The following is a 26567-nucleotide window of genomic DNA, read 5'->3' on the forward strand; positions in this document are numbered from 1 at the left end:
GCAAGAATTAAAAAGCTAACACAAGAACTTAGACAGAAAAACTTGGGTGTGCACTATAAAATTCCTCAACAGTACCAAGTGACTGAGGAATAACAGGACCACAATAATTCAGCCAGGCAGATAACCAAAGGCAAGAAATGAAATTAAAAAAGCAGCCAGAGACATACTGTACCTATGAAGAACTAAAGGATTTAAAAAAAAAAAAATCATAGACAGTATAAGACAGTTGTAAACAGGATTAAAAAAGAAAGAAAGAAAAAATGAAAACAGAGCTGGGCTTGGTGGTGAGGGCTTTTAATCCCAGCATTTGGGAGGTGGAAAAAGGCAGATCACGGAGTTCGAGGCCAGACTGGTCTACAAACTTAGTCCAGGGCAGCCAGGGCTACACAGAGAAACCCTGACTCTAAAAACAAAAGAGTGGAAACAAAATGAAATTTTTTCAAATGAAAATTAAGTGAAAGGATTCAATGCTGGTACAACTGCAGCACAGAGATAAAGGAAGCTCTCACCCTGAAGGGAAGGGCCAAGGTGGAAATGGCTTCAGGAAGGGAGGAAGAACACTAGAAATGACAAGTACAGGCATGGTCCTGCAAGAGCCAGGCACAAGAATGCTCTTAGACAGACACTAACAACTCTCCATGCACCCCACAAATACATGAAAAAATGTAGTACTTCAGAGTTTAAGCCTTTGTAAGCAGAAACAGTAAAGCTCAGGTCTGCAGGAGGAGATGGGCTAATTAACAGGGAAGCTAGGGCAGGAACAAAGTCCTGTAGTCCTACATCGAGCAGATTGTACAGAGACAGAGGCCTAGCGGGTAGTGCCCAAGTGGAGTTAGGCCAAAGCAATCCGACAGGACCTTACGAGAAACAAGAAGGGAAGGGGGAAAGTGAGAATTCTTGAGCATAACATCTAGCAGATTCCTGTGGTGGGGCCACAGGCTGAAATAAGAACAAGCAGCCTTGAGCTGTAGTCACACTAGGGTCTATAGAGATCCAGCCAGAACTGATGCCCTTCTCATATGCATGCTCAGATAGGCAATCATGGAAAAAAACAAAAAAACAAAAAAACCCACAACCACTTTATATACAGATGGCTTTGCCTGGGGGGCAGTAGTCCTAGGCAAGGACTTGACATTCACATGGGGGTGTTTTGAAGACTCTGGAGTTAGCTGGGCACTGAGCTCTTTGGCCAGTTTGAAATGACTCAGTGCAATCATGACAGGCGTTAGGTAGTTCAGATTACAGGGTTGAGGTCTTTAGGGTGTGGTATAAGGATGTACAGTTAGATGTGAGAAAAAAAATTGCACCTGTGTGTATAAACCTGTGTAAAAAGCATAAGCAAACATTAATGAGAGATCAGGCGAAGGCATGGTCATTGTTATCTTTTTTTCAGCTTTTCTGTTGTAAAAACAAAACAAAACAAAAAACCTTCAAGATAAAAGTAGGAAAAACACCAGATTCATCCCTGTGCTAAAGACCAGCGGTGACCAGGACAGACCACTAGGATGACCCAAGAGCAGCGGCAGTACTCACAACCCCCAATCTTCTTGCGTAGCTCGCCATAGCAGATGAGACCATAGAGTTCCTGGGATGATTTCTTCAGCCCACGAGAAAACACTGGAAGATACAAGGATAGATGTTAGGCAGGAGGGACAGACATCACAGGGTACAGCCTGTTTAGAGGCTGAAATTTATCACATGTGGATCACAGCACATAGTCACTGACCTCTGGAGAAACTGGCAGAAAGTATACAGGAGGAGCAGTATTGTTTCTAAAAAATGAGGGGTGAGGTCTAAACATTACTCCTGACAGGCAATGCAAATGTCTCCTTAAGAAAATGGCTTAACTGACAAGGAATGTTCTCAGAGAAGGGGGAAGAAGAGCTGAATGGCCAGCACCTTCTGGCATAGTGCTCCCCAAGTGCTGGTGAGCCAACAGCCTGAACTCTGAGAACTCGCCTTACCACTTGCTGTGCCTTCCCAGATGACAACAGATCATATCCATATCCAACAAGTTCTTTCCCAACATCCATCCTTGTCACCAATAGGTGACAGCTTTCATTTAGAAAATAAATAAATGAATGAATGAATGAATGAATGAATAAATAAATAAATAAATAACAACCAGGGACATGGCTCAATATGGAACCACAGAGCTGCTGTGTGAGGCTTCAGAGGCCCCTTTGAGAAGCAGAAATTAACAGAATTCTTCAGGTGCTTTTGCCTAGAGCCATTCTGAGAATAGGGGATCCCAGGATTCTTGCACCTTGCATAGCCCCAACTGAAAACCAGGCAAGAGGAGAGTAAGCCTTCTGTGTTTTCTATACATATTTTCCATTACAGAACAACAGTCTAGGCACTGTCAGGTCATCTCAGAGCAGACAAATGGCCCTCGCAAAATCTCTCAATTGTTTTCTCCTCAGAGATTTCTTCCAGGCCTTAATATTCAGCTGTGTGCAACAGCAAATAAATACACTAGTATGATTCTGAAATGTGGACTACCTCAAAGACTCTGCCTTTCCTAAAATACTAGGGCTGACCAATTCTGAAGGTTTTCCTGGGAGGAAAAAAAACCCAAGACCATTTCAGAATCTCAAGAGGAACCTAAGAGTTCGATAGATAACAAAAAATGTGGCCCATAAATATGATGGAATGTTATTTACACTAAAATACAGGCAAACCATAAAATCATGCACAGTGAAAAAAGCCAAGAAAAAGGAAAAAAAAAAAAACAAAAACAAAAACAACAAACTCATGTATGCTATGAAACCAATTGCATGAAACATCCAAAACAGATAAATCCAAAGACTGTAGAAAGGTAGTTGTAGCAGCTGAGGAGGTTCAAAGTTGGTAGGAAGGATAACAGGCATGGGAACTTCTCTGAAGTAATAGTAATGAAAGTACTTTAAAACTAGACAAAGGCAGTGGTTACAGAACTTCATGAATGTACCAGATCCTGACCTACACAAAACAAAAGGAGGGCGAGTTTTAGGGTATGTGGACCATATTACAACAACAATCACAAATGTTTTTAAAAGTTCAATATCTGAAATATTAAAGGAAAAAGAGCCCCTACAAACACAGAAAAAAAGGGGGGGGGGAAGCACACACCTTTAATCCTACTTGAGAGACAGACAGACACAGGCAAGCATATCTCTTTGAGTTCTCATCCAGCCTCATCTACACAGCCAGTTCCAGAACAGCCAGGGCTACACAGAAAACCTTGTCTTTAAAAACCAAAAGATTTTTTTAAAAAGAAGAAAAAGGAGGAGGATAAAGGAAGGAACAAAAGAAAAGAAAAAAGGTTTATAAGCCCTAAAGAGGATAAAACAGCATCAAAGCATCAAATAAAAAGATAAAAAGTATCTGTAGGCTGGGGAGTGGGAAACTCCAGAGGGAAGAAAACATCCCCAGGCACATCCTTGTTCCATTATAAGGAGTGCTGCACTAGTGTATATATTGGTACAGGCTCAGAGATGGAGAACAGAGCTTGCCTTTTTTTTGTTGTTGTTGTTTTGGTTTAGTTTTTTGGTTTTCAAGACAGGGTTTCTCTATGTGTAGTTCTGGCTGTCTTGGACTAGTTTTTGTAGACCACACTGGCCTCAAACTCACAGTGATCCATCTGCCTCTGCCTTCTGAATGCTGGGAAAGGCATGTGCCACCATGCCCAGCTCCAGAGCTCGCCTTTAAAATATCAAGTCTGTTGGCGAAAACTCAAACTTGACAGGAGATAATACAGAAAGGTGAGCACATAGTGACTGTTCCCTTCCAGGAACACCAGCAGCTGCTGTCAGAGACCTGTTGTCTATATAGAAACAATACAGGACTGTAAGGCTTCTAAAATTCCAGATGACACACACAGGCCAGAATACTAAGCAGTGATAAGAGGGAGTCATAATCCCAGTGATGACTTGCCCTGGGTTATCCCAGACCCCAGGTCGTAACACATGCCCTTCTTATTTCTGCTTTGGTTCTTAGTAATACTTAAGGACTCAGACAAGCTCCATTATAACCCAAGAATAAAGCACTTTTTCTGTAAATGCAACAGATTGTTTGAAATACAAGGAACAATAGCCATGGACAGTACTCAACTTTGTACCATCCACAATGCCTGAAGGTAGAACTAAATGAAGTCAGACGCATTCAATCACCATAGAAGGTATAAACTTGATCCACCACAGTCTTTCAATTGTAGCTCATTAGCCTTCTTCTCACTGGGAGAGACTTCTCAAGAGCAGCTGGAGTGGACCCTCAGTCTTAGAATGACTTTCAAAACTTATGAGCACCAACAAGAAAATAAAAGTGCATAAACAGTGCATCTGGATGGTCCAGATGTTTCACTACAGTTGGACATGAATGAAGACAGCCTTGGATCTCAGAGACTGGACCAGTGCTGATATATGCAAAAAAAAAAAAAACAGTGATGGGACATACAGCAGTGGTGGTAAAAAGAGAAAGAACAAAAAGGAGTTAACTTAAAGTCTGCAGAAAAATCTTTTGTTGATGACCATACGAATTCTGAAAGCTAAGCAACATCCTGAGATCAACTGGGAGATGGCCCCCAGGTATGGAGATTGACAGTCTAATCCCAGGGTCTCTAGAAATGAATAGACAAGAGGAAGAAGGGTGTGTGACCCGATAGATCACTACTCCTCAGTCAGCATGCATTGTCTTTTAAAGCTATAGTATCTTGATGCATATCATGGCCAAAATACTATGACCTGGCAAAGAACACACCACAGAATAGTAAAGATCAGGAGTGTCAAAGGCTGACATGAAGGCACAGGCAGGAATCAGGAGAAGAAGGAATGTGGCCACAGCTTTCTTACAAGAGAAACTCATAAGAGAGACAGTAAACTTTACTATCTGGAAAATAGTATCTGGAAAAGAGAAACTTTACTATCTGGAAAATTTAAAGTCAGTATTCAAAGGAAGGCTTTCTAGACAAGCACACTAGAGAAACTGCAGAAATGCAAGGCAGGATGCAGCAGGCTGGGACCAAATGAGTGTGCGGAGAGAATCCAGAAACACAGATGGAGGAGGTGGCTAAGTTTTACAGGGAAGGACAGTTGATTAGACTATGGACTGAAGAGGCAGTGTCACTGAAGATGTCAACGAAGGGTGCTTTTAAACAGAAACCAGGCCGATAGCTGGAGATGATCTGGGCACCTCCTAGAAGATGAACTGGACTGTGTAAATCCTGACTGTAACACAGATGACCAGAGTCCTTTTAAAGCCAGCATCCACCCCAGCAGACCAGCAAAATTCAGGCTTCCTTGTGCATCCACAGCTCATCTTATCTCAGTGCTCAAAGTCATAGGGGGACCCAAAAACCTTGTGCCATGAGGCTGTTTCCTCCCAGGTTAAAAAAAAAAAAATCTTCCTCCATCCTACGTCTCTTTGTGAGACATAGGATGTAAAAAGAGAGTGAACAAGCAGATAGTCTAGAACTGTATGTTTACAATGGGATGTTCTAGGGGAAGGTAAAATACTCCCTGCAGGGAAGCTCCATTAGGAAAGGAAGTAAACAACTCAAAATAGCTTTAGCAAGTACCTGAAATTGACCACATTTCCTATGCCAGATTCCCTTTGTAAGAGTATATATGCAGCAAAGACTACTAAGCATTTTTCTCAGACAAATCTAACTGTAAAGAAAGCTCTTGGTTAAAGCTCAACTGCCCAGAAGTAGACACCAGCAAAAAGCCACCTTGGAAGAACAATTTCCAACCTGTTGAGTTGATGACAGGGTGTGCAGTGTGCCTTGGCATTCCAGCCTTGGTGATCTGTCACACCTACTGGGTGGCTTGGATGACACAACTTTGCGTCATTTCTGCTACTTCACTCATATTCCTGTAATTGGCCCTCCCCGCCAAAAAACTCATTGGTCCACCAGATTGGAGTTTGGTTGTACCATTGCTTTAGTCTGGTCTGCCATGGGGCCCTCCCTCTTCGGGGCAAATAGATGTCTGTGTTGTACTTCCCATGAAAAGTCTGTCAACCAACACACACACACACACTCTGAACACACACACAAAGACTCTGAACACAGAAAACACAACAGTAGTAAGGTTCCTGTAACACAGATGTGGGCAACTTCCTCATAACTAAGTTTAACCAATAGGCTCTAGGTATGCCACCAAACAAAGCACTAGAAGGCAAGTCCCATAGTAAGCAGCTGGGTGAAAATAGTGTCACAAAGAGTGGGCAATATTGTTTGCCTGAATAGAATCAACTTTGCCTGGTGGTCTTCTAGAGGCTGGGTCTGTGGAACACTCACCATTGTCAAAGTCAATGTATTTGGTAATCTTGTGCCAGGTGCGGTAGTAGAAATGCCGGACCTGCTCTTTGTTCTTCACCATGCTTGCAGGCTTCCCCTTCTTTTTGTATTTTAGAGCAATATTGTTCTGAATGGCTTCAAAATCTTTTCCATGCTAGAAAAAAAAGTCCACAATAAAAGCACAGCAATGAAAATAAAACAACTTCTTTGTACAATGTAGGCATCATCAACAATCAAAAAGGGACCAGCTATGAACATAAAACAAACTAAAACGGCCTCAAAACAGAAAAGGCATAAAACTTATCATTCGGACAGTTTCATTTTGGATGGCCACAAGAGAGACCTGCAGACAAGAGAAGAGCATGGTGGAGAGCTCAGGCTGTCATCACAAAGCATCTTAGAATAAAAATAGGTCACTCCTCAAAACCACCTTGCTTATTTGATCACAGAAAATGGGATCAAAAAGAAGTGACAAATACAAACACTTGGGAACAGAACCAAACAGAAGGCATTCTGACCATTATCTGAGGGCCAGCCCTTCCTAGAAGACCTCCTGCAAAATCTGGGTGTGGAACTTGTATTCCTGTGTTCTTTCTTTATATGCTATAGAGAACCAGCTGTTTGGTGGTCTCAAGAAAACAATCAAGTAGTAAGTACTGAGAGTGCCCTGTCGCCACAGCAACCCAGAACTCAAATAACATTTTCCCTTATCTATCTATCTATCTATCTATCTATCTATCTATCTATCTATCTATCTATCTACTCATTCATTCATTCATTCATTCATTCATTCATTCATTCATTCATTCATGTTTTTTTGAGACAGGGTTTCTCTGTGTAGCTCTGGCTGTCCTGGAACTCCCTCTATAGACCAGGCTGGCCTTCCATGCTGGGATTAAAGGCATATGCTACCACACCCATCTATTTATTTTCATAGAGAATCTGTTCTACAAACAATAGCTAATTCCAGGGCTGCACAAGTATGTGTCAGATGAGCATGGAATCCTAGAGGCGCCCAGACTGAGACCTCACCCAAGAAAAGACAGGTTTCAAACTATTCCCTAATCATGTGGGCACAATTCAGTGATGTGAATGGATCATGATCCACATAATACAGTAGGCTCCATGGGTCTACACGTAACAAAAACACCAACGGGTATGAGGAAAGGCTCTTTTTTAAATGGGATCTGTAATCCTCTGACACAGCAATGGAAACAAGATGGCCATTGGACAAACTCCACAGTGACTGCTGTGTCAGATAAGAAGCAATCAAGTTGTTTAAACTAATTTAAGAAAAAAATGATGGAAAATGTGGTCTTTGCTGTCTCAATATCCAGAATGGTGTGAAAGGTAACACCTGAAAACACTGATCCAGGCTGGCATCACAACTGTGGCAGCTCTCACTTAAAACTAGGTTAGATATAGGAATTTCTCTATTTATTTCTCTATTTGTTTGTTTATTTGAGACAGGGTTTCTCTGTGTAGCCTTGCCTATCCTGGATTCACTTTTTAGACCAGGCTGGCCTTGAAATCACAGGAATCCAGCTGCCTCTACCTCCCTGAGTGCTGGGATTAAAGGCATGCACCACTGTACTCAGCTTTTGTTTTCGGTTTTTATTGTTTTGATGGTTTTTTTTTTGGGGGGGGGGGTATGTGTATGAGTGCATATGAGTGCATGTACCACAGTGCATATGTGAAAGTCAGATATGGCTTGTGTGACTCAGTCCTCTCCCTTCTACTATATGGGTCCTGGAGATCAAGCCAGGTGGTCAGGCTTGATGACACACACCTGCTGTGCCACCTCATTGGCCTTTTTTAACATTTCAAAAATTCTGACATTGTTTTAAAATGAAAAGTTAGATTAATTTAAATTACAACTTGTTCATTGCTTTAAAAAACTTAAGAGGAAGCAGACACTCAATGCTAAGACAAGTGGATAGGGAGGTTGAAGTCAGCCTAGGCAACAGACTGAGACCCAATCTCATGAAAAGGAAAATATTACAGGCACTGAATCATGAAAAAAGGTATTGCTGGGTCTAAAACACCTTGTTTCTGTGTCTAACTGGGAGGCTATCTCCTCAGCAACTGGTAACTTGAGCAGGAAGCATATAAAGACAATCTCACTGCGGTGAGGCCTGACTACCTCATTTATGACTCCTGAACCTGTATTCTCAAACTACACTATCTGTGGGATCAGAGTATGGGCCTTACAGTCAACCTGAATGTGCCTGTCGTATTTGTCTGCTATGATGGTAAGCCACTGAAAGGTAGGGCCAGAGGCACCACTGCATTCCTAGAATCACAGTTCCAATCTCATTATGAACATGATAATGGCTCAACAACAACAAAAATTATGCAAAATTGGGAGAGAAAAAGACTCAAAGTCAAAGTGGTAAAAACTCACAGTATTTAATCAGCAAAAAGCCAAAGATATCCCTGATGCCTATGTATCTGCAGGGACCTGGGTGAGTACTTTGAGGTGCACATCAAATTCAAGGCCTTCACAGCAGTTCTCAATGCAGTATATTAAGCACAGTATGGTTAAAAGAGTAATGATTTTTAAAAACCACTCACATAGGTAGAAGGCAAATAAAATAAAAACTTGGTGTGGGTTTTATGTTATATAGAAATACCATGAAAACAAAAGAATTTAGCCAAGGTCTACAGCACGTATCTTCAGGACACATCCACATGCCCACCTTTACTTGATTCTAGTTGCTGCTAGCCACAGAATGGAGTCTAGATGGGCCATCATCTGAAACACCAACGCTCAGACCCAACGCTGTCCTTATTAGAGCTGGAGATATGGATATATTAAACAAGAGAGAAGAAATAGACTGAGGACAAAGACAGCAGTGGAGTCCCTGCATCTGGCCAGCCATCTGCAGCCTCTAGGCCAGGAGTGTTACTGTGAGTTGGGTTCCCAATAGTAACTAAGTTAGACTAGGTTCCTCGAGAAGACAGTGAATGTGAAAATCTATTTACTTAGTTGGGGAACACCGTGCCTAGCATGCACAAAATGTCTCATTCCCAGCATCCTTATGTGTACACACACCGAGATATGTTGACAGATATTACAGAGACAATTCTCAGAACAGAGGTCTCTGCCCAGCTACCATTAATCCCACAGCTGGAGATTTCAGTTGCCCACACTTACCTGACACTGGTCAAAGAGACAACAAGGCTTCATCAGGATCTTTTAGTCAGAACCCAAATGAGACATAAGGCATATGTACACACTCTTGCATTCATTTTGTCAACTTGACGCCAACACTAATAACATTACTACTCATCAAGGACTTAGGAGATCTAAGCACACGTCCAACTGGAGAAAATGAAACAAGGCTAGCCCAAAGATAGGAAATGCTAAGCACCTGAACGATGGCAGAGGATGCTCTTAACAAGAAAACCTTCTGCCACTGCTCTCAATCAACAACCACATCTCACATTTCATTTTCTGTAGCTGGATAGCCAAGCCAGACCACTTGCAGAGCTCAGTCTCCCAAGAAGGAAGGAAAATACCATGGTAGTTACAGTTTAGGAGAGGACTCACTAACATCTGCACTCTTACAACCCAGCAGGAATCACAAGTCTTCTATACCTGACAGCTTTAAGAAGCATAACTAGAAGATGTATACAGATGGGGTCTGTGCTTTATTATAACTCTGAAAAGAAAAAAACCATTGTTTGAATGGTTCGGCAACTACCCTAACAAGTCTTTTATGTATCTATTTCATTCTTTCTATGAATAACAAGGGTCAAGTCATGTGAACATACCAGTCACACTACCCTGGAACGGCAGAACTTAGGCCATCAGCCACAGGACGGAGGAGTACAGCCGTAGGAATATAATGAAGCCAAGTCTGTGGCCCATTAGAAGTGTCTCCCTTTCTAATCTTCTGTAAACACTTCATGGTTTAAATTCCTAGGCTTCATTCGTGTGTTGTACTTGTCCTTCCTAGGCTTCCCCAAGGTGCATCCACCACTCTGGAGAACTAACTAGCAAGAGGACAAGGCTCACAGATTAAGTCAACATGACAAAGAAGTCATCTAAAATAAGGAATGTGAGCCAACATGTTCACTACAGTGTTATATACAATGACAGAATCTGCAAGGAATTTTAAAAAAGTCTTAAGACTGGATAAATAGGCTGGGCAATCAGCGTGGTAGTAAATCCCTTGTTTAGCATGCACAAGACCCCAGGGACAGATGCACACATTTGCGCATGAGACACATCTCCTGCAACCACTCAACTCTGTTACTAGATCATCAACCAGCTCAAACAGCATAGGAAGGAATGGGCATGGCTATCCTCCAGCAAAACTTCTTCTTTATACAAAACAGACAAGCTGTATACAGGACCATCTGCCTTCGTCCCAAGCAGCACATTTATAGGCATTTTTGTTGTTTTAAGGAGCAAAAGAGCTCAGTAATTAAAAGAGCATAGGCTGCTCTTCCAGAGGACTCAGGTCATCGCTCAGCATCTACATGGCAACTGAATTGCAGTTCCAGGGTATCTGGCATCTTCTGTCCAGAGGGTACTGAATGTATGTGGTATAAATACACATACACATAAAACTAAAATAAATATATTCCCAAAAAAGTAAAAGTAAGCACCATGAAAAACACATTTGAAGATAATGAAAGTGTGTTCACAAATAACTACAAGGCTATGAGAAGCAAACTTTAAAGTGCAGGCAGCTGGCAAGGCACAGTTACATCAGTAGACAGTAGGTCTGGGAAGTGGCTTTTCTACTTGACACTTGGCTCTAAGTCAACTGTAATATCTTCTGGGACTTAGCTGCTACTCTGGCTGACAGGGACAGGTATTTGCTCGCCCTTCTGCACTTGGTCAGTCAATATATAGCCAAGGGAAGCCCAGTGGAAATGAAACATGACTGAGAGCCTTCGGAAGGAGCATCATCCTAATAGCTCCAGGAAGGAGATGACAGCTACCCTGACCACTTGTGGAATCCTTGATAGAATCTGCCCACTTAACAACTATGCAGCAAAGGGAAACATGAGGCAAACATGAGAGCTCGGGAGGACAGCCACTGTGGGTCCTTGCCTCATGTCTCCAACTCACCTCATACAGGCCTTCGAAGAAGGTGTTCTTGTCCTCTGTGCTCCACGACTCCCACTGCCTCCGGACCTTCTTTCCTTCTTCCTTCTCAGGCCCTGAAGATCCTATGTTACGGGAAGAGGAGCGCGAACCTCCTGCAGGGGTGGCAGGAGCAACCCCAGACACGTTTCCAGAAGAAGATGCACCACCGTCGCCTCCTTGGAGAGAAAGACTATACAGTAACCTGTTCCAGGAAGCTGAGGGATAGGAGCAAGGATAGGACAGAGGGCACGAAGAGCAAGGGCTCACTGCCAACCCACCCCAAATCTTCAATAGGTAATGCCAGCAAAAGAGCACCCAAAAGCCAACTGAGTCCTGAACAGAAGCCAGAGTTGACCAGATGATTCTACAATGTTTGTACAGTAAGGAGAGAGCCTGGGTGGACTGTTTTAACAATACAGTGAATCTGACATTTTGTCCATATTGAAGTATAATCCCTGCCCCTTTAGCAAAGCCATGAATCACATTTCATGCTGATTCTTTTTCAAATGTGTTTATTTTTAATTTGAAATACCCTTACCATGTTTCTGAATAAGCAAACTGAACTTCAAGTAACAGGGGGCATTTTATGTATAAAAGACTATCTATATAATAAAAACAGTTGGTATTTCAGAACATGGACCACTTAATGCCTAAGGTGCTATATAGTCTAAAGACCCTTATCTCTTGCTTTTCCTCTCCAGAAATAGAAATTTGACTCTAGCACCTTGCACATGCTAGCTAACACTCTAAGCATTGAGCCTATCTCCATACCTAAGATCTCCATTATCTTTCATCTGCCTCAACATTATCTCTGGGGTCCTAAAACACCAACACCCTTAACAGTTCTCCTGCAGCATCAGTCACTGATTTTTAGCAAAATCCTTCCAAATCCTTTGCTAACAGAGTAGCACAACAAAATGTAAGGGACCCTGGAGACAACAACACCATTACAGATGAAGAACTTAGCACTAGCTCAGTGCTCTGCCAGTTGAGCTTCTTGCTGTAGAGAACAGGAACTCACAGCACTCCTACATTAACCAGTAGTCTCCTTTTATAAGACTGCAGAACCACACACTGCCAAGAACCCTTCCAAGCTGGAAACAATCATATGAGGGAGAAATTAAGATCACGGAAGTAAAAATTCTTTAATTTTTTTTGTTTGTTTTTTGTCAGTCTCATTGTGTATCACAGGCTTGCTTTGAACTCATGGCAATCCTCCTGCTTCAGTGTGCCAAGTACTAGGTTTAGAGGCCTTCGTACCATGTTTAGATCAGAAAACTGTGAAATGTTTTCCTAAATGAGATAGTTGTAGGCCTCCCCATCTGAGACTTAATTTCTAGTCAGCCTGGTGAGGCTCTTCCTGGATAGCTTCGGGGCTACTCCCCCCACTAAGGTCTCCCTTTACTGGGGAGTTTTCAAAGAAGCCGTTCATAGAAGAGTGTGAAAGATGAAAGTATTAACAATTAGAAGTCCATGAATGCACACACACTTGAAAAGAGTACCTCTGACTATCTATCAGGACATGCATGAGGGCTGCCCAGCAGGGGCTGCTGAGGGCAGGGATGGTAGAGATCCGACTCCTTGCAGTAGCTTTGTCTAGCCCTAGGTATATGTTGTAGTCTGTGTCACTAAATATAGTTACCAACGACTGATGGGATGGTATGAAATAATCCTTGGGATCTCAATCTTTTCTCAGTCTGTCAATGTCCAATATAATCTCCAGATGCTGGGAAATGGCATCAAGCTGCTGTGTCCAGGCAGTGACAAGATCAAAAGGAGAAATAAATAATTCTTTATGGGACTGTGTAACTCAGCTTAAGTAGCTTTAAAAAAATACATTCTTTCTACTGTGTGCATACATGTTTTGTGTCTATCTGTGTGAACGTGTGAAGAGTACCCAAGGGAGCCACAAGAGGGCACCAGATCCCCTGAAGCTGGACTTACATACAGTTGTGAGGCCCCTGATATGGGTGCTGGGACTGAATTCTGATTCTCCAAATAAGATGTAAGAGCTCTTAACTGCTAAGCCATCTCTCTAGCTACAGCTTAGGTTTACTAAGTGGACTTTCAGCTTAGCAGTCTCTACCCTACCATGGGTTTACTAGGAGATAACCCCATAGTGAATCAAAGAGCAGCCTCTTTCTTTCTTTCTTTCTTTCTTTCTTTCTTTCTTTCTTTCTTTCTTTCTTTCTTTCTTTCTTTCCTTCCTTCCTTCCTTCCTTCCTTCCTTCCTTCCTTCCTTCCTTCCTTCCTTCCTTCTTTTTTTTTTTTTTGAGACAGGGTTTCTCTAAGGGTAGCCTTAACTGTCCTGTAACTCACTCTGCAGACCAAGCTGGCCTCAAAATCAGAGATCTGCCTGCCTCTGCCTCCCGAGTGATGGAATTATAGGTATGACCCACTACTGCCTGGCCAAGCAGCCCGTATTTCAAAGTAGAATATTTGAAAACATCTCACACTCAGAAGCCAGAAAACTGCACATTTGCACACATGGAAAACATTTAGCTAGTTACATCAACTTGGCTTTAGTTTCTCATTTAGATATTTGTGGGTTAACTTCAAGAGGCAACATTATCAGAGTTATAGAAGCAACACAGAAAGTGATGGTTTGCCAGACAAACTGTCCAGTTACCTAGCAATAACCACATAAGGCTATTTTAAGTATTAACTAAGGTTAAAAACATGGTGGTGCATGCATTTAATCCCAGCACTCAGAAGGTAAAGGCATGTAGATCTCGTGAGTCTGGGCCAACCTGGACTATGTATTGAGTCCTAGACCAGCCACAGGTTACATAGTGAGACCCTGTCTCACAAAATAAACAAATAAAAATAAATTAATTAACAAAAACATATAAAAGAAACCTAGTTCCTCAATCTCACTGACCAAATTTTCAACATTTAAAAACTTCACATGGCTCATGGTCACCTTCCTAGATAGTATAAAACATTTTACTAAGAGTAGAAATTGCTAGACCAGTCAGTGCTGTATTTGAGACCCAGTATTTACTGCTCTGAACACAAACAGGATGAAAACAGACTCCAGTCTGCATCTACACCGGCACTACTACTCAGGTCCCTGGGCTACACAGCAGGCCAAGGAAGGGCTGCACACACCTCAAGACTGTCCCTTCAACACAACAAACCTGGGGATTCTCAGGGTGTGTGAAACAGGCAGGCTGTGAAAGCACTTCCAGGAGACAAGAGATGTTTCTGTCTCTTGTGTCAAGACACAAGTTAAACGATTCTCAAACGCCAGACTGTCTGGTTCACAGGAACCCACAGTTCTCTACATGCTGCCATTTAGGAAGTGCTGGCTGTCCACCTTTGTACCTCACAATGGAGGACTTCAGCTATTTCTGGGTTCTCAAGAAATGGAAGCTCTCTTCTCCCCAGTAATAAGCATGCAAGCCAGCCAGCCCTTTGATGACCACTTGTTAGTCCATGTTGGCACTAGCATGCTCAAAAGTAAAGATGCACAGCATCTAAATCCCAGAACCCAAGTGTCTGACAAATGTCATGTGATTTTACTAGTTCACTGGTGACCTAGATAAGGAGAGTGAAGTTTGCAGGAAAACTGAATGGATGCCAATCTGAGGTAGAAGGCACCTCAGGGACAGAGCAGACCAAATCTCAATCCTGAGCACAAAGTTACATCAGTGAGAAGGGCTGAGGCACCAAGCAACTCCTTAAGAGCAACAGCCAACGTTCCAAGAACCTACCATTTGCTCTGAGGTAACTGGTCCTTTCCATTATTTCAAAAATACTATGACCTCAGGAGGGAAATTAAGGCAACCTGGATATTCAAGTACAAAAGCAAATTACTCCGTGTAACCATTTCTAGCATTTACTCTGCAGCATCCTAGAACTTGGAAGCTTGGAGAAAGAACACTGACACCTAGTCTCCCTCCAAAATTTCAGGTGAAGACACAAAGAATAAAAATAGAAAGCAGGACCATGGTAAGAGCATGGAAGAGGTTCAGTCCAGAAAAATGCAGAGGAAGAAAGAGTGATCGATGTGAGCAGGAAAACTGTAGAAGTAAAGACAAAAGAGGTGACTTCAGAGAAAACTGCAAGGACTGGAAGTTTCCCCAGGAAGCAGAGGCCAAACTCCCTGGGTGCAGAGGTGTGTGAGAAGCCCAAGGCTTCCACGGGTGCCTTGGAGAGCACAGGGCTTTGCTGAGAGTATGTATTTATCTTTTATTTTATTTTATTTTAATTTATTTATTTTCCCCAGAGCTGAGGAACGAACCTAGGGCCTTGCTGTTGCTAGGCAAGCACTCTACCAGTGAGCTAAATCCCCAACCCCCGAATATGTATTTATCAAAGCCAGTGCCACTGAAACCTGAAGAGACATGGTGTACACAAACAGGCTTTCCAAGGGAGAGCCCCCTTGAAAGCAAAGACAGGGTCCTGTTCTCCCAGACCCAAACTTGCAACAATGGCAGCTCAGGAGTAGTAGACAAAGGGCCACTGGGCTGGCTTAGTCTGGCCCTCTGTGTCTCAGTCTCCACACAAGCACATCCCAGGTTCTGGAGACCTCTACCACAAACCCATCACTGCCTCTGGCCAGCACCAGTACCTCAATCCTTCAGGTGCCTCATTACCATTGGGTAAGGCTGTTCCCTACCAATTCCAACATTTTCCTCTCTATACACACAGCTAACCATCCCTACAGAAGGGGTCTCCAGAGCACGTATGGCTGTGGTTTCCTTCCCAGTTGCTCTGACATCACTGGCGGAGGACAAAAACCAACCTGGCTATCAACCAGGAATACTGAGGAAACAGAGTAGCTCTTCACTGCTACATGGCTGCTCAGTACACAGCAAGCCTAAGAGTAACAGAATATGACTTAAACTTCACATACACACGTGTATAACTCCATTCTTTTAAGTAGAGCTCCAAAGCTGCAGAAAAAGAACACCAGCACCTAGTCCAGACACAAAACCTATTTTAGAAGTGGAGAGACTGGGCTACGACAGCAATGAAAGCCCCAAAGTCACCAGGCAGGGAAAAGCAAGCCTGAGCCAACTCTCCCACTGTACATGCAGGTTTCTCCCTAGGCCACGCTGCTGCCCACATCCACTCTGTGCTGCTACTAATCCTCTCCAGAGTCACTACCCTCTTCCTCCCCAACCAAAACAGCATATGGCAGAAGCTTCTATTATACGAAATACCACAAAAATCAGGATTCTAGAAGGACAAAACCTGAAACTTGACCTTGAGGTCTTTCCCTCAGTTTGTGCAAGATAAGGAAACTGAGGTTAAAAGACTGACCCCAAACCACGTGGTCCGTGAATGGCAGGAATTAGAACTTTGAAAGATTTCTATTCCTTAAAAAGTTTTTACAAACTTCGGGACTGGGTTTGGTGAGACCCAAATAGCTCATTGGTGAGACCTTGGGTGGGTTCAATCACTAGGAGAGGGAGAGAAAGTGGAGGAGATAACAGAGAAGGGGAGAGAAAGGAAAGGAAGGGGAAAAGAGAGGGGAGAGGGAAAGAGAAGAGAATGAGACCAGTATGGTAAACTTTAGAGAACACCATTACAATCTGCCATAAAAGAACATAAACTCACTGTCTTAAAGGTCCTGCCCTCCCTCCCTCCACCCCCATTTGTGAGCTTCCTTCTGAGAACTAGAAACATTAAATCCAGAAGAGCAGGCAACTGGCTAAATCAAGCGATGCAGTGATTGTCCTAGAGATTCCCAGGCTCCTGTTCATTCAGTCTGTTCTTAGAAAGGTGTTTTGGAAACTCCAAGGTTATCTATTCTGGCACAAGGAAGCATCCCTATGGCCTGTGTTTGCAGCACATGAAAATGGGGACATTTCACAGGAACCAGGTTTGGCACACACCATCAAGGTCCAACAAGGCTACCTCAGTTTACAGCATACACAGTACAGGCAAAACATAAGAACTCACGATTCTGTGTCTCTGCTGGCATAGGGCATTCACATCAGGAGCTGACTCAAGCAGCTCTGTTTGTAAAGTCCCTCGGGTATCTGAAAGGTACCATCCCTGTCAAGGTCACTTTATAGGCAACTAGTTTATAGGAACTCTTTATAGGCAAACTAGTACTCAGTGACTGTTTCCTCAATGGACAAATCCAAACACCTTCTACTGGCCCAGCCCCATTATCTTTAACATCCAAAGCTGCTACTTGATTAATATGGCAAGTGTTAAATAAAGAAATGAGGATCCCTCCCAACTCTGGTTATTCAACTAGTCCCCAAGGATGCCATGTGTATGATCAACTGTTCTGTGAGAACCTTCTAAGGTGACCTCTAAAATGCCCTCCTTTATACTCTGAAGATGACTTGGAGCCTTGCTTCTCATCCCTGGGCTACTCACTGATCACCTCAACAGGGATTCCCTCCTTTCCATTGAGCCTTCTGTTTTCACAAGGCTCAAGGCTGTGTCATGCCTCAAAGGTTCTCCCATCCCTCCCACAAATAAAGATATTTACAACTAAAGTCCTATTGTTTCTCTAAAACCCTATGACCTCCTCATGGAATACTACACAGATTTCCTCACTGTCTTCTATACAGTCAATAGCTTTGATCCCCATAGAACTACAAACTGTTTGAAATGTCTTCTGTTTTAGATGGTTTTTATATTGTTTTTTAGTGCTAAGCTCATCAGTTATTCAGTGTAACAAAAAACTTCCATATACCATCTATGACAAAACCAATTTTCAAATTGTGATTTTGCTATCTGAAATAGTTTCTGTACAATTCAAAATAAGGCACAATATGCTAAAGCACTCTTTACTAGCACAAGACAGTCCTACCAAGGTAGACACCATAGAAACTACATTCATTTCAACCTTAAAAGGGACTAGATATAGTGCTACATGTTTTTAACCCCTGTGCTCAGTAGACAGTGGCTGGAAGTGGATTTCGGCTGAATTCCAGGCCAGCCTAGTCTACATTGCATGTTCCAGGCCAACCAGGGCTATAAAATGAACCTTCAGTTAAGTAGTTGGTGTTAACATATGTACTTACCAACTTCCTTCAACTTTATAACTTATCAAGAATCTTTCAGAAATGTACTTGCACATAAGAGCCTGAAGCAATAAATTCAAAGCCAGCCTGAGCTAGAGTGAGCTCCTATCTCAAAAACAAAATTATACACAGTTCTGCCTTGGTGTCATCACAACCAGACTGTAAGGTAGTATGTGTCCTGGCTCTTCTGACACATCAAGAATAGGTGAGGTCTATGTCAGAAATAGGGACCACACATTCAGCTGTCCTCTACTGTACTGGATGTCACAGTGTGTGACTAGAAGCAAAACAGTCCTTTCTCTTTTTTGAGAGGGTTTTGCTGTGAAGCTCTGGCAGTCCTGGAACTCTCTTTGTAGACCAGGCTGGCCTCAAACTCAGAGATCTGCTTTGATGGTGTAGCCACCACCGCTCGGCTAGAGTCCCCTCTTTATCCTCTTCTCCCTGGGCCTCCAGGTTGTTGGCATTGCTTGATGTCACTGCTTATGGTTAACTACAATGGGCTCTGCCCCATTCTCCCTGAATTAGACTGGATAGAAGAACCACAGTACTCTATCCTGTGGTCTTTAGATGCTCTGACCTCACCTCCAGGTAACGGGGACACAGATGCTTCATAGCATAAACCACTGTAGCCCATCCAGCAAGTGAATGGCTGGGCACAACACCTGATTTAAAACAAACAAACAAAAGGCTTTGAGGGTGACCACAGAACAGTGAAAATAGCAACCAGGCCCCAAGCCCATCTCCATCTATATGAAGGTAGGTAGCATTCCGGCTGTTTCCTGCTTGGAGCATTCCCAAAGGCAAAAGCTAAGCAGAAGCTCACCTGATCTAGGTATATTGATTTTGGCAAACCTACTTTGCAGAAAGTTCTCTTGAGAACACATGAGATCCAAGTCCCTTCTATAAAGTTGAATCCTTTAACCCTGAAGGATAAGATAAATGTAAGCCTCAGCCATGAGTTCACCTGACTATTCAGAAAGGAATCTGTAGTTGAGATGTTATGAATTACTTCTCCCCTGCCTCATACCTGAACCAGCAGTTTGACAGCTCTGAAGTGGAAGCCCTAGACTGCTAGCTCCAACCTCTTTCTACTGTAGAGAGCTCACTGCAATAGTCGAAATGTTTAGAAGGCATCTTTTAAAAATATCTACTTTTATTTTACATGTATGGGCGTTTGGTCTGTATACCTGTGCATTATGCATGCAGTGTCCACAGAAGCGGGAAGAGCGTGTCAGATCCTCTGGAACTGGAGTTATAGGTGCTTGTTAGCCACCACATCAGTGCTGGGAAGCAAGAGCAACAAGTGCTCTTAACTGCACAGCCATCTCTCCAGCCTCATTTTTTCTTTTTCTTTCTTTTTTTTTTAAAGGTAGGAAATTAAGGCTCTGAGAAATGAACCATTTTACTCAGTAGTCCTCCAGTCGATGAACTGGCCAAACATAGAAGAGCATCAGAGGGCTCAAGCTTCTAACCCAGATTCTTATAAACAGTATCAGCAACTGTGGATTTCAGTCACAAAAGGAACCTTGGGTCTCCCTGGGAGTGTGGCAGGGCTGGAAGAATCAAGAAGATCTGCTATTTCTGACTTAGGCTCAGCTCAGGATAGAAATAATGAGCTCGTTTCTTCAGCATTCAAAGCAATGTTACAGAAATGAGAAAATGCCTGCCACAGGAGCTTTCAATCTTCTCTTCCTTTATCATTTAAAAAAAAATGTGGAATCATACTAGAAAAATTTTTTTACTTAAGTCAAAGAATCTATTCTTACATCCTCAGAGAAAGCAAGCACAGCTATGTAGAAAAAAAACAGACAAGGAGGAACTCCCTCTTCTCCATAACTCCTTCCTTCCAAACTCCCATCAGACTGAGACTTGGAAAGGTGGGAAGCCAACAACTGAAGAAACCGCCACTGCCTCAACTGTAACTTTCTTCGCATAAGCAAGTCATGTTTTTTTCCAGAGAGAACTGAAAATGCAGGCATTCCTCACTTCCTGCTGACCCACACTGGCCAGCCAAACTGGAGATTTCCAGAGTGTAAAAGAAATGTCCTCCAGAGAACCATTTCCGAGGGTTGGCTACACAACGAATGGGCATGTGGTCACACCTGATCTCTCCTGGCAGTGGATGGAGGTGATTGATGATTGAGCAAAAGCTTCTCCAAAGCCAGATTGGGGATGTCCAGGGCATGGTGAAGGACATCTGAATGGTTTGTGAAGCTCTTAGGGGATGACAACTACCAAGAGGATTCAGCAAGAAGGCAGGCACTGCCAAAGAAGTTGTCAAAGGAAACAGAGTCTCAGTGCCCTCCTACAAGCACTATGACAGCTTACTCTACTCTACGCCACATAGTGGACAAGAGTCAGAAACAGAGCTGGGCATGGTGGTGCAAACTTTTAATGCCAGCATTCAGGAGGCAGAGGCAGGCAGCTCTCTGGCTTTGAGGCCAGCCTGGTTTACAAACTGAGTCCAGGACAGCCAGGGCCACACAGAAGAACCCTGTCTTGAACCCACCCACCCCCACTTCCATCCCTCAAAAAAAAAAAAAAAAAAATCAGAACGAGAAGCACCAATGATCTAAGGGAGAAGTTAACCAGGAAACCTCTACCTATGCAAACAAAAGCAAACCCTTTTTTTATCACTTTACAGCTTCCATCCCCCTGGACACCAGTTTTAGCACCCCTTCTATGTACAAGGACCTATGTATAAGTCAGTGTGCTTCCACCAACATATTTCTTCCCAGCAGTCAAACGTCAAGAGGCACCAACAATTGCTTTTGTTCCTTTTTTCTCAAGTGGGTGCATCTCTGACAGAAAAGCAAATCTGAATGAATGGAGAGAACTGAGTGGGTGAGGACATGGCAGGTGAGGTATCAATAGGAGTCCACATGCAGGCTTTCTGAAACACCACCACCAAAGGCACCAAAGAACAGAAAAGAGCTTAACATAGACCCAAGAGGCTTAAGCACACCTGTATCCTCTAGTGAAAAGTGATTTTACAAAGCAATCAAGTTTTGTAAACTTATGTTTTCCTAACACCAAATAAACTTGTGAGGCAACTTTTAGTTTTGGAAACATACAAAGTTACCTCATATTTACATCTTTAAATGGGCATACTTCAAAATTCTTTGTTATTTGTTAAGGCCATGAATCTGCAGGCCAGGCCTCCAGGTGAGGACGAGGCAGAAGTAAGTTTAATGGGATACATCTGAATAAGATCCTCAATGCAGGCACTCTATTAGCTCTTGAAATATTTTCTTTTTAAAACTATCAGGATCATCTTGGTAATTTAAACCAGTATTTCCCAAAGAAAAATAAACTATAAAAGTTCAAGTGCTATAAGTGAATGTTTTGGGTTTTGTTTTTTCAATACAGGGTTTCTCTTTGGGGCACTTGGCTGGCCAAGCCCTTGCTATGTAAACCAGGTAGGCCTTGAACTCACAGAGAGGCCTCTGCCTTTCAAGTGTTTGGATTAAAGATGTGTGCCTTCATATCTGGCTATAAGTATGGAGAGCTCACTGGAAATTGATGGTTCATTTGGTATTTAAAAACAAAAGTGTTACAGGCCAACCATATTGGCTTTGGCATGTAATCTGTTATCACTCAGAAAACTGAGGCAGAAGAATTTCTATGAGCTCAAGGTCTGCCTAAGGCTAAGTGAATTCCAGGCCAGCCTGGGCTACCCAGCAGATCTTGTCTTTAAAGAAAAAAAGGGGGGGGGGGGGGAGCAACTTGGTCTGAAAACAATGTAAGAATGCAAATCGCCTGCATTCTTAAAAACTGTGATGCTGAAATACAGTCAAAAGCAGACGAGGAAATAAAGGCATGTGAAGAACCAAAATGGCACTTTTCTTCTTTAATTTTGGTAAGAGGTTTCAGGAAAGCAGTTTCAACATAAGGCAGTACTGTGGGCTGCCCAATAGGTCACCATTGACTTCATCAAGTAAAGACCCTTTCTGTGCCACCAAGTACATCTCAGTTGAAACTCTAAGGCCCTCATTTCTGTGTTCTTCATACTTTCAAGCCGGGAACACTTCGGTGGAGGACAATGAGCCAAAGCCTCTGCCATTACTAACCTTACTTTTGCATTTCTCATCAACAGCCTCCCCAGCCCATAAATTACAAAAGCCAGTTCCTTTGTTGTATTCCCACCACCTAAGGTGTGAAAACAGAGCAGGTACTTTCTTTGCCTACTCTTAAGCTATTGAGCATAATTTAAAAAGGCCATCCCTGAAAAGCCGACAGGGACCCTTTGGTTAACCTATTTCTCTTGCCCAGAATAAGGACAATCCCTACCCCTTCTCCTAGCATAAAGAGAAAAGCTACAGCCTCGAAGGAGTAAAAGGGGACACGTGCCCCTTGCAAGTGCCACCCGAGGAGGTCTTGCCAGGCGCCACAGGATAGGGTCCCTACCTTTTCCGCGCGGCCCGGAACCGCTGGCACCACCACTGCCCACAGCGCAGGGTGCGTCTTTCCTGGGCCTCTTGCTCTGTGGCCGCACGCTGGACCTTAGGAAGTGGTGCTGGTCCTGGGGGCTGCCCTGCGGTGGGGACGGGGTCGGCAGCCCTCTGGGTGGCGCGGGGGCTCCGGCGGCCCGAGGGGTCTGCCCGTCCCTCTTTGTGCTGCTGCTGTCCTCCGCCGCGTCCGCGCCGCCGGGCCCCTCTCCGTCCAGTGACTCCTCATCGGCCGTCCGCTTGCCCAGCTTCTTGAGCCCTTCCTCCCCGCTGCCGGCGTCGCCCAACTTCACTGTCATCCTGCGGCGGGAGAGGCGAGGAGCGGTAAGGCGGGCGGCGGGCAGAAGTTTACCGCCGGCCTCCCAACATGGCGGCCGTTGTTTGTTCCAGCGCCGCCCGCCGCCCGCCCGAGGGCCCGCACAGTGCTGAGCCGAACCGGACGGGGACCCCGCCCCGCCCTTGGATGCCCCCAACCCAGGTTGACTGACAAGCCCAGGGCCGCGGAAGGCAAGGCAGCATGACCGGGCCTCGGCGCTACGGGTCCCGCTGTCCCGCCACCTACCCCACCGCGCCGCAGCTCATGGCCCCCAGGTTGGGCCCGCCTCGCTCCCCGCACCACCCGTGGTCCCGGGCCTCTCCTCTGCTCGCTGGAGACGCGCGCGATCTTGCCGCGTACCTGCCTATTAGAACGGCCCGCGCTGCCCTAGGAGCCCCCTGTGCTCCACGGGCCAAAGCTGCCGCTCCCTCCGAGGCTGGCATGCAAGAGAGAGGCTCTGCACTCCGGGAACCTTCCCAGGCGGGAGATGGGAAATGGACCGACTACACCGCTCGTGCAACAAAGCCTGTTGCATGGAACAGGTTAGGGAACGCCGGAAAAGTGACAGCAAACACTGTTATATTCCAGTCGGATTTCAAGAATCGGAACTGAACTATGTATGTAAACAATTCTGGAAACAACAAAATTCTTGCGTTAACTTCTACCACTGTCATAAGAAATACCGATAAACAAAATAACAATTAATTTGCAGCCTGGAAAGGTTATGCTCAGAATAAACTAAGGATCAGGTACATTCTAACATCTTACGCACAGGCTGTGTACGTGATGAAGCAGTAAAGAGAAACATTGCGTTCTTCAGCAGACGCGACACTAGGCTCAACACAACTGCTGAGAACATTCCTATTTAATAGGAAAACCACACAGGGCAAGGCACTAATGCTAACAAAGAAACAGACTGAAGATAAAGACCAGGACTTAAAACCCTTAGCAACACCACAAAATGGTGCTGCCGCAAATGCTGTGCAGCTTCCCCGTTTGGAACTGATCTTTCAAATACTGGCTTAAGAAGACTCTGGCACAGAACCACACAAGGCGCATACCCCACGCTAGATGATTTCATGGCACAGGACTTCTCTTCGAATCTATCCACTTTTAATCCCCTCGCCAAGGTGCCCAGAACCCTGTCATTGCGCTAGGAGTGAAACCCTTTCCCAGACACGTTCCTGCCAACGCCACCGAGCAAAACACAGCAGTCCAAAGGGACTGCGCGTTCCGGTCGTTCCCCGGCGCCGGGGGACTCCACAGGAGTCCGTCGCCGAAACCCGTCACTTCCTGACCGTGGGAGGCTCGGGCTGCGGGCTTCATCCCGGATCCACACCCTTTGTCCCATTTCTGGTGGGAGAAACTCGCACCTTCCCGAGGAACTGACCGCCGGCCGCACGCGGCGCAGCCCGTGAATGCCGCGGGCCCTTCGCGGATCCCGTAGGCTCCCGAGCGTCGCCTGCGGTCACCTTTTTCATCCACGGCTCCCGGCAGCCCGGCTCCCGGGCTTCCGCGGGCGCCCGCAGAACCAACCGGGCCGGGCAGCTCCGGCTGCGGCGAGGCCGCGACGCCGGGCTGGCGGTCGTGTGTCCGAGGTGGTCACCGAGCACCGTTCCCTTCCCGAGTCCTCTCCGCGGGACCGGCGCGCGGCTAGCAGGGCTGAGGGCGCCGGTACAGCCGCCGCCGCCGCTCGCCCTCCCACACCCGGGCCGCCGCGCTCCAAACAGTTCCGGCTACGGCGGCCGCGGGGGACCTGAAGTCGGCGACGGAGCGGGGCGGGGCGGACGCCTCTCCAGAAGACGAGCGCGTCCGGCTTTTCTGCGGGCGCGCCCAACCAGCCGTGCTGCCATTGGTCCGCAGCGGCTGCGTGCGCGCGCCCGCGCGGCCTCCCGGGGCGGGTCCGCAGCGCGGGGCGTGTTTTGACGGCCGCCTCGCGCCCTTGCGGGCCGTGCGTCTCTCCGGATTGGCGAACCGACCAGCCAATAGGATCGGCGGGCTGGCTGTGATTGGCTGTCGCTGTGTTGACGGATGCGTGAGAAGAAATCACCGCCTCGGTGGGGCGTCTGGAAGCGCGCGCGGACTCGGGTGGGGACCGGGCAATCCGAAAACAGGTTTAGGGCCGTGAGCGCACCGGCGCGTGGCCCGCTGCCGCTCTTCCCCCGCGAAGCGATAGGGAAATGTGTTTTAAAAGCTCTGCTGCTTGGGCAGCTGGCGTCTGAAAGGGAGTGTCCCAGTTCGCAGGGGGTCCCCGCCCCCGGTTGGCCCCTTCGCCCTTTGGCGTGGACCGTGCCACTGCGCCTGCTCCCCGGAGACACCCGCCGTTGGCTAACACCGGCTGAGGTGCGCACCGGCGCCTAGCCGCGAGGCCCTGCGGAGCCCCGCTGGCGGCCGTCTCCCTCGGCGTCAGCGCGCCACGCTCGGGGGCGGCGTCCGGTACGCGGAACGCCCCGCAGAAGCCCTCGAGCCGCGCCCTCCGGTCCGAGACGATGCGGCCACGCTCCGCGAGGTGCCCGCTGGTACCTTGCGTGGTGGGGTGGGCAGGATGAGCCCGAGAGGAGGTGTCAGGAAGCCTGACGCAGCCTTCCCGAGCCGCAGATAGCGGTAGCACACCCCAGCAGGCGTCCCGAACTGTGTTCCTCGGAGCTGCCCCCGGCCGTACCGACTGTCTTCGGCTCTTTCCGCCGCCAGTTGTTCGGAGGCGCTGCTCTCCTCCGACTGCTTCCGCTTTCGTCCGGCGGCGTTGTCCCGGCAACGCGGAGGCACGGGGAACCTGGCGAAGTTAGATTCCCATAGCTGAGGTGCAGGGGGGCTGTGGCCGGAGTGGGGGTGGGGGGAGTGGCTGGGTAGTGGGGTGGGTCGTCCGGGATTGGGCTGGGGCCTAGCGGTGACCTTCCAGGACCCTCTCAACTCCTCTCTTCGCTGGCTTCTTGAAGTTAGTTTTTCTGTACAATACTAGGGCCCCCTGCTGGACTTTTGAGTTGCCATGTGGGTTCCCTCTGGATGCATTTAGTGCGAAGTGGAGGGGAAGAAAAGAAAACCAAAATCCTGCACTTGGTGGCGTATAAAGATACCACGATCTGAGTGGACCGCGTTAGGCTACAGCCTTTCAGCAATGTACCTGATGCAGGCAGTGATCTTATTCTGGCCTAGAGGGCTAGACTTTAGCAGGGTGGTCCTTAGCCACCACCCCCAAAAGTCTACGTTAGGACTCACTCTTTTGTTCCTGACAGTTTTTCAGAGGATTAACTTTCCTTTAGCGTTGTTAGTATGATTCTGTGGCCTAATGAACAGATTCTTTCCTAAAAAAAGTTGTCATGATGAAGGCACTTTAACAACTATAAAATGACTTGGAAAAGTGAAAACTTCCTTTTCTTGTTTTATGTTTTATGGCCTAGATACTTGAAGCTTGTTTTTAATAAAAGGA

General features: G+C 45.6%; 2 protein-coding genes across 3 annotated transcripts in view; one reads left to right on the top strand and one right to left on the bottom strand.

Annotated features, from left to right (window-relative positions):
• The window catches only part of Cramp1 (cramped chromatin regulator homolog 1), a 53669-nt gene extending 28835 nt beyond the window's left edge, over nt 1–24834 (bottom strand). The window contains exons 1-5 of one of the 2 annotated variants that reach the window (XM_055604667.1): nt 24514–24834; nt 22784–23124; nt 11364–11557; nt 6278–6431; nt 1534–1617 (exon numbers count right to left, since the gene is read on the bottom strand). In XM_055604667.1, coding sequence (XP_055460642.1) covers nt 1534–1617; nt 6278–6431; nt 11364–11557; nt 22784–23123 — 772 coding nt within the window. In that variant the 5' untranslated portion in view covers nt 23124; nt 24514–24834. The remainder of the gene's footprint in view (nt 1–1533; nt 1618–6277; nt 6432–11363; nt 11558–22783; nt 23125–24513) is intronic. The other variant, XM_055604668.1, reaches the window with a different exon arrangement.
• Nucleotides 24835–25229: 395 nt separating this feature from the next.
• Ift140 (intraflagellar transport 140) overlaps nt 25230–26567 on the top strand; it is an 88516-nt gene continuing 87178 nt past the window's right edge. Inside the window, exon 1 of the mRNA XM_055604763.1 lies at nt 25230–25941. The gene's annotated coding sequence lies outside the window, so the exon portion shown is untranslated. The remainder of the gene's footprint in view (nt 25942–26567) is intronic.

This window comes from Psammomys obesus, unplaced genomic scaffold (assembly GCF_907164565.1).
Source record: "Psammomys obesus unplaced genomic scaffold, mPsaObe1.curated_primary_1811, whole genome shotgun sequence".
Classification (NCBI taxonomy): Eukaryota; Metazoa; Chordata; class Mammalia; order Rodentia; family Muridae; genus Psammomys; species Psammomys obesus.